This window comes from Sarcophilus harrisii, chromosome 1, assembly GCF_902635505.1.
Source record: "Sarcophilus harrisii chromosome 1, mSarHar1.11, whole genome shotgun sequence".
NCBI classification, from domain to species: Eukaryota; Metazoa; Chordata; class Mammalia; order Dasyuromorphia; family Dasyuridae; genus Sarcophilus; species Sarcophilus harrisii.
The window spans coordinates 532,523,843-532,538,794 of NC_045426.1; the positions used below are offsets into that span (position 1 = coordinate 532,523,843).

Genomic DNA, 14,952 nt, shown 5'->3' on the forward strand with positions numbered 1-14,952 from the left:
AAAAATAAATTTCATTTGATTTTTATTTAATAAAGTAAATAATTTATCAGAATTATTTTTTACTTACATTTTTTGATTTTAAGAATATATCTATATGCTGGCATCATTGAAAAAGAAAAGTAATTATATAATTATATTGTAATCTCTTTTTAAAACATCTTTATCAAACACTAACATGAAAAAGATTATGTTTAAATGTGAGAGACAACAGAATATTGTGATTAGAAAAAATACTTGGGAGCTAGAAATACCTGAATTCAAGTTATGCTTATAAAACATATGCTTCTGAAACATACATGACCCTAGGCAAGTCACTTTAACCTCTTAGTGCCCTAGGTAATTCTTTTATAAGTTGCAGAAAAGGTATAGTAAAAAGTATTTCTTCTTCCTCAGTGAAATCATGGATTCAATATTGCTCTGTCTTTTTTTTAAAAAAAATTAGTCTATAATTGTGTGACTCTTAACGTAGTGGTTTATGAACTTGTTTGTCTTAATATTTTGATAGTCTATTTGGCTTCTGTTGTAATCCTGTGTTTTATATCTTGTATTTGAAAACATATTTCTGAGTTGTCCATAGACTTATACCAGCTTATCAAAAGAGTACATAATACATGACATTAAAAAAGTTAAGAACCCTTGGTGTACATTAACCCTTAGATAAATTGTGATACTTTTTTTTTTAATGGTAAATCATTTTCTATATTTTAACTTTTTTTTTTTATCATGGATTCTACTTGAATTATGTACAAAATAGTGCCCAGATTAATGTCACAAGTTCTTATCATATTTTTTGTTCTAGCACTAATTTTGCATGAACTGTGTACAAACTAGTTACAAATATTTTGTTAATAGAGTGTAGTTCTTAGTATCAAGTTAATGATTGTTTATAAGGAAGCAGAATAACATTGTTTCATTATCAGAGCAATGTTTGTCTGTCATAGACTTACTTTTCTATTTTATTTTTTAGTCTGTAAAAAGTTTTACAAGAATTTACCAAGAGTTTAAATTTATAGCTCCAATCGATAGATTTTAAAGAGGTCCTGTAGCATTTTTCATAATCAGAAGTCCTTTAAAGATTTGGAAAGCTGATTGTCTAGAAGGAATGGAGTATTGGAATAATTTTTGACAGTAGAAGTAAAGAGGTTCCTCATGTGGAATTACATTTATAAATTTTCTCTCTCCAACAATGTCAAACTGAGAAAGTCCATAATTTATTATAAATACCCACAGGAAAAAGGAATTATTTATTAAAAACGCAATTCTGAAGAGTTTGCTGGGCCAAGTATGTGGCACAAATCTAAGGAATTGGGTCTAGATTCAGAAAAACTTGAGTGCAAATTGACCTCAGGCACTTTCTAGCTTATGATCCTGAGCAAGTTACTTTCCCTCTATTTTGTTTTTTAACTCTAAAATAGACACCATAATTGCACTGAGTTCCCAGAGCTGTTATGAGGATCAAATGGAATAATATTTTTAAAGAACCTTGCATATAGCAGATGTTATATAAATTCTTAAAATTTTGGGAAAAGCTCAAAAATTTTATGTGAGTTTTGAAGTGACACTTCTAGGTATTAATTCATCAAGTATGTAATTGACTGCCAAATTTATATATATTCAGTCTCTATTGAACTCCAGTCCCATTTTAACAATAATCTGCATGAAATCTCCATCTGGCAGTTCTATCATCCTTTTGATTTCAATGTCCAAAATAGAATTCTTCTTATCCCACTAAACTCATCCTTTTGTTAGAGTCCACTTTCTGTTGCTGAAGATATCACCCCCCCTTTCAATCTTTCATGTTCATAGCCTAACCTTGGAATCCTTTTGAGTTTTCCCTCCACCACCTGTATATCCAAAAAGTTGTAAGTTTTGTTGATTCTATTTCACTAGGATTTCTTGCATCTGTACCCTTCTTTCTAGTGACATGATCCTTCTCCTAGTTCTTTTCCACATTACTTCCTAAATGGTCTAATGCTATAGTTCCTAATTGTTTCTTTGCTTCTTGTGTATGGACTACAGATCATCCATACAATTGCAACGTACAGGTATAAGACATAATTTTGACCTTGTACTCTCTTGCTCAAATCTTCAGAAGCTTCTTAATATGAACTGAACTTGTCATTTAAAGCCTTATATACTCTGGCTATCCAACCTGCCTTTCTACACTTATTTCATCTTTCTTTTCTTTATATTAGTCAGCTGATATATTCATTTAGTACTAGCTATGTACCAGGGTTGGGCTAAGCTCTAGGATTACAATGAAAGCCCAAAAAAGTAAGCTTGTCAAAAAGGCTGCAGAGATATCAAGAAGTATTGTTCTAAATCTTCAATTAGATACAGCAGTTAAGAGATCATTGATAACTTCGGATTGAGCAGTTTTAGTTGAATGATGAATTCAGAAGCAGGACTATAGACATTTAAGAAGAGATTAAGAGGAAATGGAGCCAGGATGGTAAAATGAAGATAGGGACAAGCCTGAGTTCTCCCCCCACACTCAGACTTCCCTAAATACTTTTAAGTAATAACTCTAAACAAATTTTAGTGTGTCAGAATCCATAGAAAGATGGAGTAGAACAATTTTCCAGCTGAGGGCAGCTTGGAAAGTTGGCAGGTGGGGTCTGTTGCATAAGAGTGGGTCTGAAGTACAATTGCAGAGCTGGCAGTGGGCCCTCTGAATCTGCCATAGTGGCAATGATCTGTGGACCTCTTAACCCACAGAGACCAGGGACAGCTCAGCAAGACAGGTTTGGCATACTGGGGTATAAGGGGAAACCAAGGCAAAAATCAGACTTTGGAAGCCACTGAAAGAAGGGTGGCAGCCATAGCAGCAGCCTCACTATGGTAGGAGAGGAACTACAGGGGCTGTGACTTTTAGAGATCTCATCTCATAGGTAAGAGGCTGAAGAGCTGGTCAGAGTGAGATTGCAAGGGGCCTCTTTGTTGGCACTGTGGCAGGGCCCTGTCATTTTGCCCATACTCAGTTCTGGGTAGCAGTGCTGCCTCACAATACAAGTCCTAAAAGGATCTCTGAAAATAGCTACATAAAACTGCTGAAGCTTAAGTGCACCCTCCTCCCTAGAAACAGAGCCCTATTTTAACAAAGAGTTAAAATCCAAATAATAGGGGAAATGAGTAAACAATAGAAAAAAAAAATCTGACCTTAGAAAGTTACTATGATGACAAGGAAGATCAAAATACAATCTCAGAAAATGATAAAAAAGTTAAAGCTCCTACATCCAAAGCCTCAAGCTATGGAAAAACTCAAAAGGAATTTTAAAATCAAGTAAGAGAGGTTGAGGAAAAACTGGGAAGAGAAATGAGAGTGATGCAAAAGGAAATACAAAAAGCTAATGAGGAAAATAATTCCTTAAAAATTAGAATTGAAGAAATGGAAACTAATGACTTTATGAGAAATCAAGATACAGCAAAAACAAATCCAAAAGAATGAAAAAATAGAAAAAAACGTAAAATATCTCATTAGAAAAACAAGTGACCTGGAAAATAGATCCAGGGGAGATAAATTAAAAAATTATTGGTCTGCCTGGATTCGAAAGCCGTAATCACAAAAAGAATGTGGACATAAATCTTTCAAGAAACTATCAAGGAAAACTATCTAATATTCTAGAACCAGAGGGTAAAATACAAATTGAAAGAATCCACCTGTCAACTCCTAAAAGAGATCCCTAGGTGAAAACTCCCGGGAATATTATAATCAAATTCCAGAACTCCCAGGTAAAGGAGAAAATGTTGTAAGCATCCAGAAAGAAATAATTCAAGTATAATGAGACCACAGTCAAGATTACACAAGATTTAGCAGCTTCTACATTAAAAGACAGAGGGGCTTGGAATATAATATTCCAGAGAGTAGTGGAGCTAGGATTATAAGCAAGACTCATCTGTGCAACAAAAGTGAATGTAATCTTTCAGAAGAAAAGGTGGATACTCAATAAAATAGAGGATTTTTAAGCATTAATAATGAAAAAAACAGAGCTTAATAGAAAAATTTTTTTTTCAAATACAAAACTCAGGGGAAACATAAGGAGGTAATCGGGAAAGGCAAATCATAAGGGACTTAATATGATTTATCTGTTTACATTCCTATATGAGTAGATCTGATACTTGTAACTCATAATAACTGCCTTATTGGTAGCACCTCAGATTGACTAAGATGACAGGAAAATATAATGATGAAAGTTAGAGGGGATATGGGAAAATTGGGACACTAATGCATTGTTGATAGAATTGTGAGATGATCCAATCATTCTGGAGAGCAATCTGGAACTATGTGCAAAGGGCTATTAAACTTTGCATAAAACCTTGACACAGATGTGCCATTATTGCTTCTGTATCCCAAGGAAATCATAAAGGAAGAAAAAGGACCCACATATGCAAAAATGATTGTAGCAGCTCTTTGTAGCTACTGATTGTAGCAAAGAATTGGAAAATGAGTAGATGCCCATTATCTGGGGAATGGCTGAACAAATTGTGGTATATGAAGATGAAGGTAATTTTCTATTGTTCAGTGATGAACAAGCTGATTGTAGAAAGGTCTGGAAAGATTTACATGAACTGATGCTGAGCGAAACTAGTAGAACCAGGAATACATTGTATACAATAACAGCAAGAATATGTGATGATCAACTATGAAAAGACTTCTCAGAGTTAACTGAGCCAAAGCAATCCCAATAGACTTTGGACAGAAAATGACATCTGCATTCAGAAAAAACAACAACAACAACAACTAAGAAGCTATGTTCACTTCATGTTCAACACAAGTTATGTTCACTTCTTTTTTCTGTCTTTTTTTTTTTTAATGTCTCCCATGGTTTTTCCCTTGTACTCTGATTTTTCTCTGCCAACATGATTCATATCCATGTGTGTTTTAAAAAAAAAAAAAAAAAGAACTTCCTCATTATTATGGCAGTTAGAAGGAGTATATATTGACTTAGAGTACAGGTGTTAAATATGAAAGTTTAATAGGAGTTAAATATGAAAGGATAATAGATAAAAAATAAAATAAAATCAAGGATGAGGGAGGAATGTAATGTGAGAAAGGGAAGAGAAGAGGTGGAATGGTGTATATTATCTGCCAAAAAGAGGCAAGAAAAAGCTTTTACAATGGAGGGGAAGAGAAGGAAGAAAGAGGGAGTGAATGAACATTAATCTCAACAGAATTGGCTCAAAGAGGAAATAGCATATACATACTCAATATGGGTATAGAAATCTATTTTATCCTGCAGAAAGTAGGAGAAAAAGGGAATAACAGAAAGGGAGAGGGTAGAAAAGAGGGCACACTTTTGAGGAGGGACAGAGTGAAAGGAAAAGAGAGAATAAACAGGGTGGAAATACAGTTAGCAATAGTAATTATAAAAATCATTTTGAGCAAGTTTCTCTGGTGAAGGCCTAGGGAACATAGTCAAACATTAAAAAATTTCCCCAATTGATGTATTGATTACTTCCTCAAAGGATTATAAAAAATCATGTATATCCTTTGACCTTATAACATGACTAGGCATGAATCCCAAAAGAGAATTTTTTTTAAAGAAAAACACACACACACACACACACTCTTATAGCACCTTTTTTCTGAAGGCAAAGATATGGAAATTGAGGGGATGCCCATCAATTAGGGAATGGTTGAATAAAATGTGGTACAAGATTATGAAATAATATTAGTGTTTTATAAGAAATGATAAGGAGGATGCTAACAGAAAAACTTGAAAAATCCTCCATAAACTCAAGTAAATTGAAATGTACTGTGTACTTAACATAGTAATAGCAAAGTTGTAGGATGATCAGCTGTGAATGATTTTGCTATTCTCAATATGTATAATTGATCTAAGACTATTTTGAATGACTTAAATGAAAAAAAATTATTTGTGCCCAGAGAAAGAACTGATTGTGTCTGAATACAAACTGAAACATACTTTTTTTTTCCTTGAGGGGTTCCTTTAGATGGGGGGAGGGGGGAAGTGAGGAATCAATGTTTTCTTTTGCAACACAACTTTTATGAAAATATTTTGCACAACTTCAAATGGGTTTTCTCAATGGGGGGGGGAGGTGTGGGAAGCAAAGGGGAGAATCTGGATTTTAAAAGCAAATGTAAAAAATATTTTACATGGAACTGGGGAAAAATATTTAAAAAAATTTTTTAACGAGAGATTGAGAGGAAAGGAAGTGGAGGGATTGATTGTATACAGCTTTCTCAAGGAATTTAAGCATAAAAATGAAGATTTGGTACAATAGCAATTGTGATGGAATTATGTAAACCCAGTTTATTTATGACTTGGAGTGGGAGTAATCTAAGGCTGTGTCCTTACTGAAAATGATCAATATGGTAAAAGTAAGGCAAGGAACTGGAGAAAATAAAGAGTTGAACTGGTTGCCCAAGGGGTGCCAATTTGAGAAAAGAGGAGGTTGTGGAGCTATTGTAGAAGAGATGCCCTGGGAAAGAATTAATGCTTAAGGGCCTGGCAGTTAAAGTGAATATTAAGAATATTGTTTAGGGTTTTAAGGCAGGAGAGACAGAGTGAAAAGAGACTATGATCAGAGGTGGTAGTTACATGGTATGATAGGTTGAGTGCTGGACCTGCATTTAGGAAGAACTGAGTCCAAATGAAGACTCATATACTGGCTTAGCTGCATGACCTAGGGTAAAGCACTCAACCTCTGTCTTCTTCAGTCTCCTGAGGGGAGACTCAGGGTATGCCTCAGGGGCAGACCTCTCAGTGTTGATTTAAGAATAAAATGAGATAACATTTGTAAAATTACTTTTGCAAACCCTAAATCATTATCCAAATGCTAACTTTATCTATAAAGTAAGGGGATTTTAGAGTTCCTCTCTTTGGAAAGTTTGTATTTTTCAGTGATAGGGAGATCTAGGGTAGGACTTTGTGAAGAGCTGAGGTGGGATGGACATAGAGATCATGGGAATTGAGTACGTTGAGAATCTGGGAGCTATTTGTGTTTGAGTATCATTTTATAAGTTAAAGTTCCCTTATGTGAGAGTAGCTATTAGGGAGTGAATGAGATGAAGTGAGATCTTTCAAGACAGTTGTGAAAATTGAGTAAGACTTCATCTACTTCAGAGTTTGAGTAGGCCTGAAGGACTTTGAGCAGGCCTGAAGGACAATGAGCATTGATCCAAGGGCATGCCTGAATCCCCTTCCTGCTATCCTCCCATGGCATCATTTTCTCCCTATTTCAGCCAAATATGGGCAATTATGTACTTATTGGTCAAGTTCAATTTCTTGTGTAGTTCCTCAGTTTAGAATGTAAGATCCTCAGCCAATGAGGATGAGGGTCAATGGTGGGAGGGGATATTTGTGTTAGGGATTAAAAGTGTTAACCCTGCCCCAGAAGGTGCTTCCTCTCTTCCATTGTCTGCTCGATGGGTGGGACGCCCTTCTCTTGAGAATATATAATAAACTTTGCTTTGCTTCTAGAGAGCTCTCCAGTTTTGTTTTGTTTTGTTTTGTTTTGTTTTGTTTTTTTAATTAAATGGTGACCCCTCACAATTTCTGAACCACACAGGAGGAAAGATTGTGAGCCAGACACAGAAGTTAGTGAGGAAAGAAGATCTACAGTCTACAGACTGGAGAACATTTGAAGGATTGGTTTGAAGTGGATGAGATAAAAGATCTTAAGCAGGATGTGATATGGCAAATGAATTTTAAATGATAAAAGCCTGAGGCTCCCAGTTACTGAGATAAGCAGGGTATGTTTGAATGGGAATTCCTTATTCACTGAAGAATGATTTCATGTGACTTTTATGTGACTTTCAACATTATAAGATATTTTCCCTCAGAATGTAGACCTCTTTGGGTATCTCCCACTATTATAGTTTTGCTGTCTATTTCTTCTTGCAGCTCTCTTAATTTCTCTTTTAAGAATTTAGATGCTACACCACTTGGTGCATATATGTTTAATATTGATATTGCTTCGTTATCTATGCTACCCTTTCACAAGCTATAGTGCCCTTCCTTATCTCTTTTAATTAGATCAATTTTTGCTTTTGCTTGATCTGAGATCAGGATGGCTACCCCTGCTTTTTTTACTTTACCTGAAACATAGTAGATTTTGCTCCAACCTTTTACCTTTACTCTGCATGTATCTCTCTGCTTCAGGTGTGTTTCCTTTAAACAACATATTGTAGGATTATAGCTTTTAATCCATTTTGCTAAGCACTTCCTCTTTATGGGGGAGTTTACTCCTTTCACATTTATGGTTAAAATGACCAATTCTGTATTACTTGCCATGTTGTTAACCCCTGTTTATGCTTTTCTCCCTTCTTTCCCCCTTCTCCCCCTTCCCAGTATTAAACTTGTGAGCACCACTTGCTTCTCACAGCCCTCCATTTTTAGTATCCCCCCGCCTCCTCCCCCTCCCCCCTTAGAGTTCCTGCTCCTATCTTATTCCTTTTCCTCAGTTTCCGTATTCCCTTCCACTTAGTTTATTCCTTCCCTTTTCACTTTTCCCTTCTCACTTTTCAATGAGGTGGGAGAAGTTTCACCATAAATTGAATATGTCTAAAATTTTTCTCTTAAAGCCAATTCTGATGGCAGTAAGATACCAACTATATTCATCCCCCTCCATTCTTTTTCTCAGATATAATAGGTTTCCTTTGCTTCTTTGTAAGATGTAGTACCTCCACTTTACCCTTTTTCTGGTATAGTGTCCTTCCCACCTCTAGTTTCTAGAACAAGGTATACATGTATTCTTTATACATCTTTATAGCAGAAATATAGTTCCCAAGATTTCTTTTTACCTTTTTAGGTTTCTCTTATGTTCTATATTTGTAGATCAAACTTTTTGTTAAGTTCTGGTTTTTTCATCAGAAATAGTTGAAATGAGCTTATTTCGTTGAATGTCCATCTTCTTCCCTGGAAAAAGATGCTCATTGTGGCTGGGTAAGTTATTTTTGGTTGCATATCGAGATCCTTAGCCTTTTGGGATATCATATTCTAGGTCCTTAGATCCTTTACTGTGGATGCTGCTAGATCCTGGGTAATCCTTATTGTGGCTCCTCTATATTTGAATTGGATTTTTCTAGCCGCTTGCAGTATTTTTATCTTCGTCTGAGGGTTCTGGCATTTGGCCACTATATTTCTTGGTGTTTTGATTTTAGGATCCCTTTCAGTAGGTGATCAATGAATTCTTTCAATGTCTATTTTACCCTCTGTTTCTATGACTTCTGGGCAGTTCTCTTTGATAATTTCCTGGAAAATAGTGTCCAGGCTCTTTTTTTCATCATATTTTTTTGGGAGTCCAATAATTCTCAGATTGTCTCTCCTAGACTTATTTTCCAGGTCTGTTGTTTTCCCACGAAGGTATTTCACATTTTTCTCCATTGTTTGATTTTTTTGGTTTTACTTGACTGATTCTTGTCTCCTTGAGTCATTCAATTCCATTTGTTCGATTCTGATTTTCAGTGAAGTATTTTCTTCACTCACTTTTTAAATATCTTTTTCTAATTTTCCAATTGAGTTGTTTTGTTCTATGGAATTTTTTCCCATTTCTCCAATTTTATTTTTTAGTGAGCTATTTTCTGTTTCCAGTTCACTAATCCTATTTTTCAAGGATTTGAATTCTTTATCCACTTTGTCTTTAAATGAGTGGAATGACTTCTCCAGACTCTCTTGCCAAGCCTCCCTCTCCTTTTCCCATTTTTCTTCTAGCTCTCTTGTGAGAGCCTTTTTAATTTCTTCTATGAGATTCATCTGTGCTGAGGAACAGATGATTTCCTCCTGTGGGGATTCATCTGGAGACAGAGTGTTTTTAGTCTCCTCAGGGTTTAGAGTCTGCTCTCTGTCCAAATAAAAGCTGTCAAATGGTTAAGGTCCTTTTCATTTTTTTGCTCATTTTGTCAGAGAAGAATCAGAGACAAACTAGCAAAGAAAAAAAAGAAAAAAAAACCCAAATGGAATCTGCTTTTTTGGGGGGAGGGGCTGGGTGGTGTTACCGAGCTTTTTCTACACACTGGGGGGGCAGCAGCGAGACACTAGCAGGACTGTGCTCCGCCTGCGCTCAGAGACTCTGAGAGTGTGCTGAGATGCTGTGAGGGAGGGGTGGCCAGGTCCCGAGAAACTCCAGCTGTTTGGGGTTGTATTCTTCACCCACACACACACACTTCCCTCTCCCCCCCCCCCCCCCCCCCCCCCCCCCCCCCCCCCCCCCCCCCCCCCCCCCAGCGTTTTCTAGCTTCTCCGATGGCCTATTGACTTGCTGCCAGGACAAAGTATCCAATCCTGTAGCAAAGCTCTCCCCAAAGAGAAGGCTGGGATCACACCCCACCCCCCTGCAGTCTGCTCGGCTGTTAGCTTCCTGCCAAGCTCCCCTGATGCCACTGCCCTCAGCCTGTGCCGATCTAAAACCATCCCACCCTCGAGCAAAAACAGACCTTTCCTGTCGAATCTCAAGGATGTCTTCTCTTGGTAATTATATGTGGAGGTTTTTTCAGGCAAGAATTAATTTAGTAGTTTATCATGAAATGAATTCTAAGAGAAACGCGCTTACACAGCTGTGTGCCTCCTCGCAGCCTTCTTGTACGAGAAGTCCAGTCCTCTTTGGTATAAGAAACCTCTGGGAAAGTTCTTTAAAGAGAGCTAATGAGATGGTTAGCATTATAGTTATATTATCTCCTTTCCCTGAAGAATGGTTAGGTCAGGAGACAGATAGTAGACATAGATAGGATGAAATGTTATCTTGTCTCTATATAAGTAGAAATGACTCTGTAGGAAATATGTAGTGTAGTGGTTTCTCTCCATGTACTCTAAATTCCAGTCATACTGGCCTTCTAGCTTTTCCTTCAATTACTAGAACACTTCTTGCCATTCTGCTTTTGGACAGCTTGTCCCCTGTGCTTGAAATATGTTTCACTTAATAGAGTCACATAAGTTTTCATTATGTTAATTCAGAGATGGAGTATTTCATTTACTTATAGGTTAAGTGGGGTTTTATGTACTTAATTGGTAGCCAAATACCATTTTTAGCATTTTTATGGGATTTTTTTTTGAATAATTAATTAGCAAGCTAGTTTTATAGGTCTTTATTGTTTGATAACTATTGAGCACTGCTTTCATACTTAATTGTTGACCATTCTTGTAAACAATCATAAATTGTATAATTCCCTATTTTCTTATTTTGTATCCATCTGTAATTCCTATTAAGTAATCTTATATTTCTATGCCTTGATAATGTAGTTTTAAAAGTAGATAATATACAGAACATTTGATTTCAATGCTGACAACTATTTCAAAATAAAGAAAAATCTTTTTGATTTTTTTTCTTTTTTGGTGTAGTGATTACTTTTTAATGCGGACTTAGCACAAAGCAGTCCCTTTTTGTGATAAAAGGGAAGAGTCTTATGAGATAAGTTATTGATGAAATTAACTGCTGAAGTGGTGAGGAAATGCAGCTGGCCAATACATGTCATAGTGTGAGCTCTATTAAATGAATATATGTGCAGTCAACCATTCACAAGAGCCACATTGGTCTTGAACTGAATTGATCTATAGTATAATTCTAAATGGAATTGATGGATTAGAACAAACATTGACAGGAAAGGTAAAGAGAACCATGAAATGCCTTGTGTAAGAAAAGTATGATTGAAAGCAGCCAGTTAATCTATGCCAAATATTGAAACCTATATTAAGTGTGATATTTGTTATTCATCAAATTTTTTTATGATATTTCTATATTTATTCTAAGGATTCAAAGATCAAATATTTGAATTCAGATTTTGAGTTTTTTTCTAGGTGAAATGAAAAATACAAACAAAAATAATTCATTTTTTCAATTATTTTATTTTGGCTTTAAATATTTTAAGATAGTTTTATGTTTTCATATAAGACTATGACAGATTTTTCAGAGGCACAGAAGTCATTTTTCTATTGCATAGAAGTACAGTTGTTGAGCAGACATTAATTTGTTTTGGCAATTTTGGTCTATGAAAGTGTCACTTTTGGGTCATAACTGAAAATTACATCTTAATATAACATAAAATTATATCTTAATGTTTTTCTAAACTTGTAGCCTACTGAATTGTCAAATGTACAGATTTTAATGAATAAGATTTTGATTGTACTGTTAGGCATTACTTATGTCAGAGTGTGTTAAAGATCTGAAATTATAAAAAGAAATTTGCTTTTGCCAGTGAATATATTTTTCTTGTAGTAATTGATGTCCTTTCCCTCTAACAAAATAACTTTGTTAGCTCCTAATAAAAGAACTGAAATTCAAAGGAAGACTGAAATTAAGAGATTGGGAGGGTTTTTTCCTCCTTCTACATTTATATAGATTTGTATATATACTGTTCATGTAAAATATAAATTTCTGATTTTAAAAATTTGGACATTTGTCCTCTGTTCTTAATAGGGATGGCAATACTTTTTTTATTAAAGTTTTTTTTTTCAAAACATATGCATAGATAATTTTCAACATTCACCTTTGCAAAAACTTGTGTTCCAAATTTTATTTTCCTTCCCTTCCATTACCCTCTCCCCCAGACAGCAAGTAATCCATTCTGTTAAAATATATGCAGTTCTTCTATACACATTTCCACTATTATCACGCTGCAAATGAAAAATCATATCAAAAAGGAAAAAATAAGAAAGAAAACAAATATAAGCAAACAACAGTTTAAAAAAAGGAAAAATACTATGTTGTTATCTATTCAATCCCCATAATCCTTTCTCTGGGTGTAGATGACTCTTTTGGAATAGTAATCCTTTAGCAGTGTTTTGAGATATTAGGATTATTTAAATTTAGTTGTAATTTCACATTTCCTTAACATCCTGATTACTTTTTCTTTATAGATCTAAGGAAAAGGACATTTTGAAGGAATTTAGTTTTTAAAATTAAAAAACAATTTCTTTTCCAAATTAATTTGGAATAGGTAGAAATTAACAAGAAAAAAATTCTTAAGAGGTATAAAGTTGCCAATAAAAGTTCAGATTCAAATAGGTGTGCAGTTATTTGGATACATTTTAGAATTTTTGTTGGTATAATCTTTAATATATTGTTTAAGAGATGTCAATATGGTATAGTTTCAAGTGTAGTAGTAATGTAGTATAATTTCAAATATATTTCATTTTTGAACTTGAAGGAATCTATATTTACAAAGCAACCAGTGGTAAATGTGTGGTTTCTGTTGAAAAATTAAGCAAAGCATGTCAGTAGGAATGTTGGATACATCTTATTATTCTTTTTTGTAATTACAGGTTTATTTTGCCATTGTAAACATTGTGAAATCAATTTCAACAGTGATCCTTTTTCTAAAATAAATGGCACTTTCTCTTAAATTATTTTTTTGAAAAATCAAGTTGAACAACAAAATTAATAGTACATTTTATCAAAATAGTTATATAATTTTTATATCTTTATATCTGTGTTTAATGTTTATATTCAAATAAAATGACAGTTTTCTTTCCTTCCATATAAATGATCTTACATATGCATGTCTTTAATGTTTGTTTTTTTTTAACTTTGTAATTCTGAATAGAAATATGTACACATGGAATTTATCAGAAAATAATGTATTAGACTATCATTAGATAAGATATGACATAAGTTCTCTAGTGTGGTAAATATTTTTATTTAATTTTAAGGTTCATGTTTCATTAGAACTGACCAGCTAGATGGTGAAACAGACTGGAAACTAAAAGTTGCAGTGAGTTGCACACAGAGATTGCCAGCTTTGGGGGTAAGTCTTCTAGTTTTTAAACATATTTTCATTGTGTAATATAATCCCTTGCATATCCAGTATTTAGGACATATTTAAGTAATTTGTTTCCCAATTTATGTATCATTTGGGAATAAAGTTAGTAATTTGCATTTCTTGTGCAAATATTGTTTTAAGGCAACACCAATTTTTTCTGTATATTATTATTTCTTTTTATTTTGAGGATTTCTCTTATATCGCTTAATATTTAATATAATATTATTCCAATATAAATACCAGTTTTCCTCAGTTATGCCCATTTAAAAACCTTTTTAAATTATTCCCATTAACCTAGTGTTTTCCTTTATAATTCTTTCTCCATTCCCATTGTTCGTGGGTTTTTTTTTTCTTCTAGTCTTCTTTTTTCCTATTTATTTTTTCCATCATAGCCTTTCCTTACTATCTGTAGTATAGAGTGGGAATAATTTAGAAAGAAGGATTTACTGATTTTTCTGTTCATATGACTCTCTAGAACAGTTAACTTTCTTTCTTTCTTATTTATTTATTTATTTATTTTATTTAATAGCCTTTTATTTACAGGTTATATGCATGGGTAACTTTACAGTATTAACAATTGCCAAACCTCTTGTTCCAATTTTTCACCTCTTACCCCCCACTCCCTCCCCTAAATGGCAGGATGACCAGTAGATGTTAAATGCATTAAAATATAAATTAGATACACAATAAGTATACATGACCAAAACATTATTTTGCTGTATAAAAAGAATCAGACTCTGAAATATTGTACAATTAGCTTGTGAAGGAAATCAAAAATGCAGGTGGGCATAAATATAGGGATTGGGAATTCAATGTAATGGTTTTTAGTCATCTCCCAGAGTTCTTTCTCTAGGCATAGCTGGTTCAGGAACAGTTAACTTTCAAAGGACAAGCTTTCCATATTGCTTAGAATGATGTTTCTTGCTCTGTGGAGACAGTTGTAATTGCCTTACCTCTGGAATATAATTCATCTTTGGAAGCTTTTAATAGGTAGTGGAATTGGAGGGAAAAAAATCCAATAATCTAATCTTTTGTTATTCATGTTATCCAGAAGGATAACTCATTTAGTGTGACTTTGGTGTATCTTTGTGTAAATCATCCTCAAGAGGTTAACCCAATATACGGTGGAGCTTCCTCTTGATTTTTTGATGGAGCTGCAGGATTGCTTTTTGTTTATCATATATCCTTTCATTACTTAGGCCTAACTTTTCAAGTCATACATCTTTGGTAATGTC

At 34.2% G+C, this 14,952-nt stretch overlaps 1 protein-coding gene across 7 annotated transcripts in view; it reads left to right on the top strand.

Moving 5' to 3' along the window:
* The window catches only part of ATP9B (ATPase phospholipid transporting 9B (putative)), a 451,952-nt gene that overhangs the window by 166,820 nt on the left and 270,180 nt on the right, over positions 1-14,952 (top strand). For all 7 annotated transcript variants that reach the window (XM_031946730.1, XM_031946732.1, XM_031946731.1 and 4 more), the window contains one exon: positions 13,608-13,702. In XM_031946730.1, the coding sequence (XP_031802590.1) occupies positions 13,608-13,702 (95 nt within the window). The remainder of the gene's footprint in view (positions 1-13,607; positions 13,703-14,952) is intronic.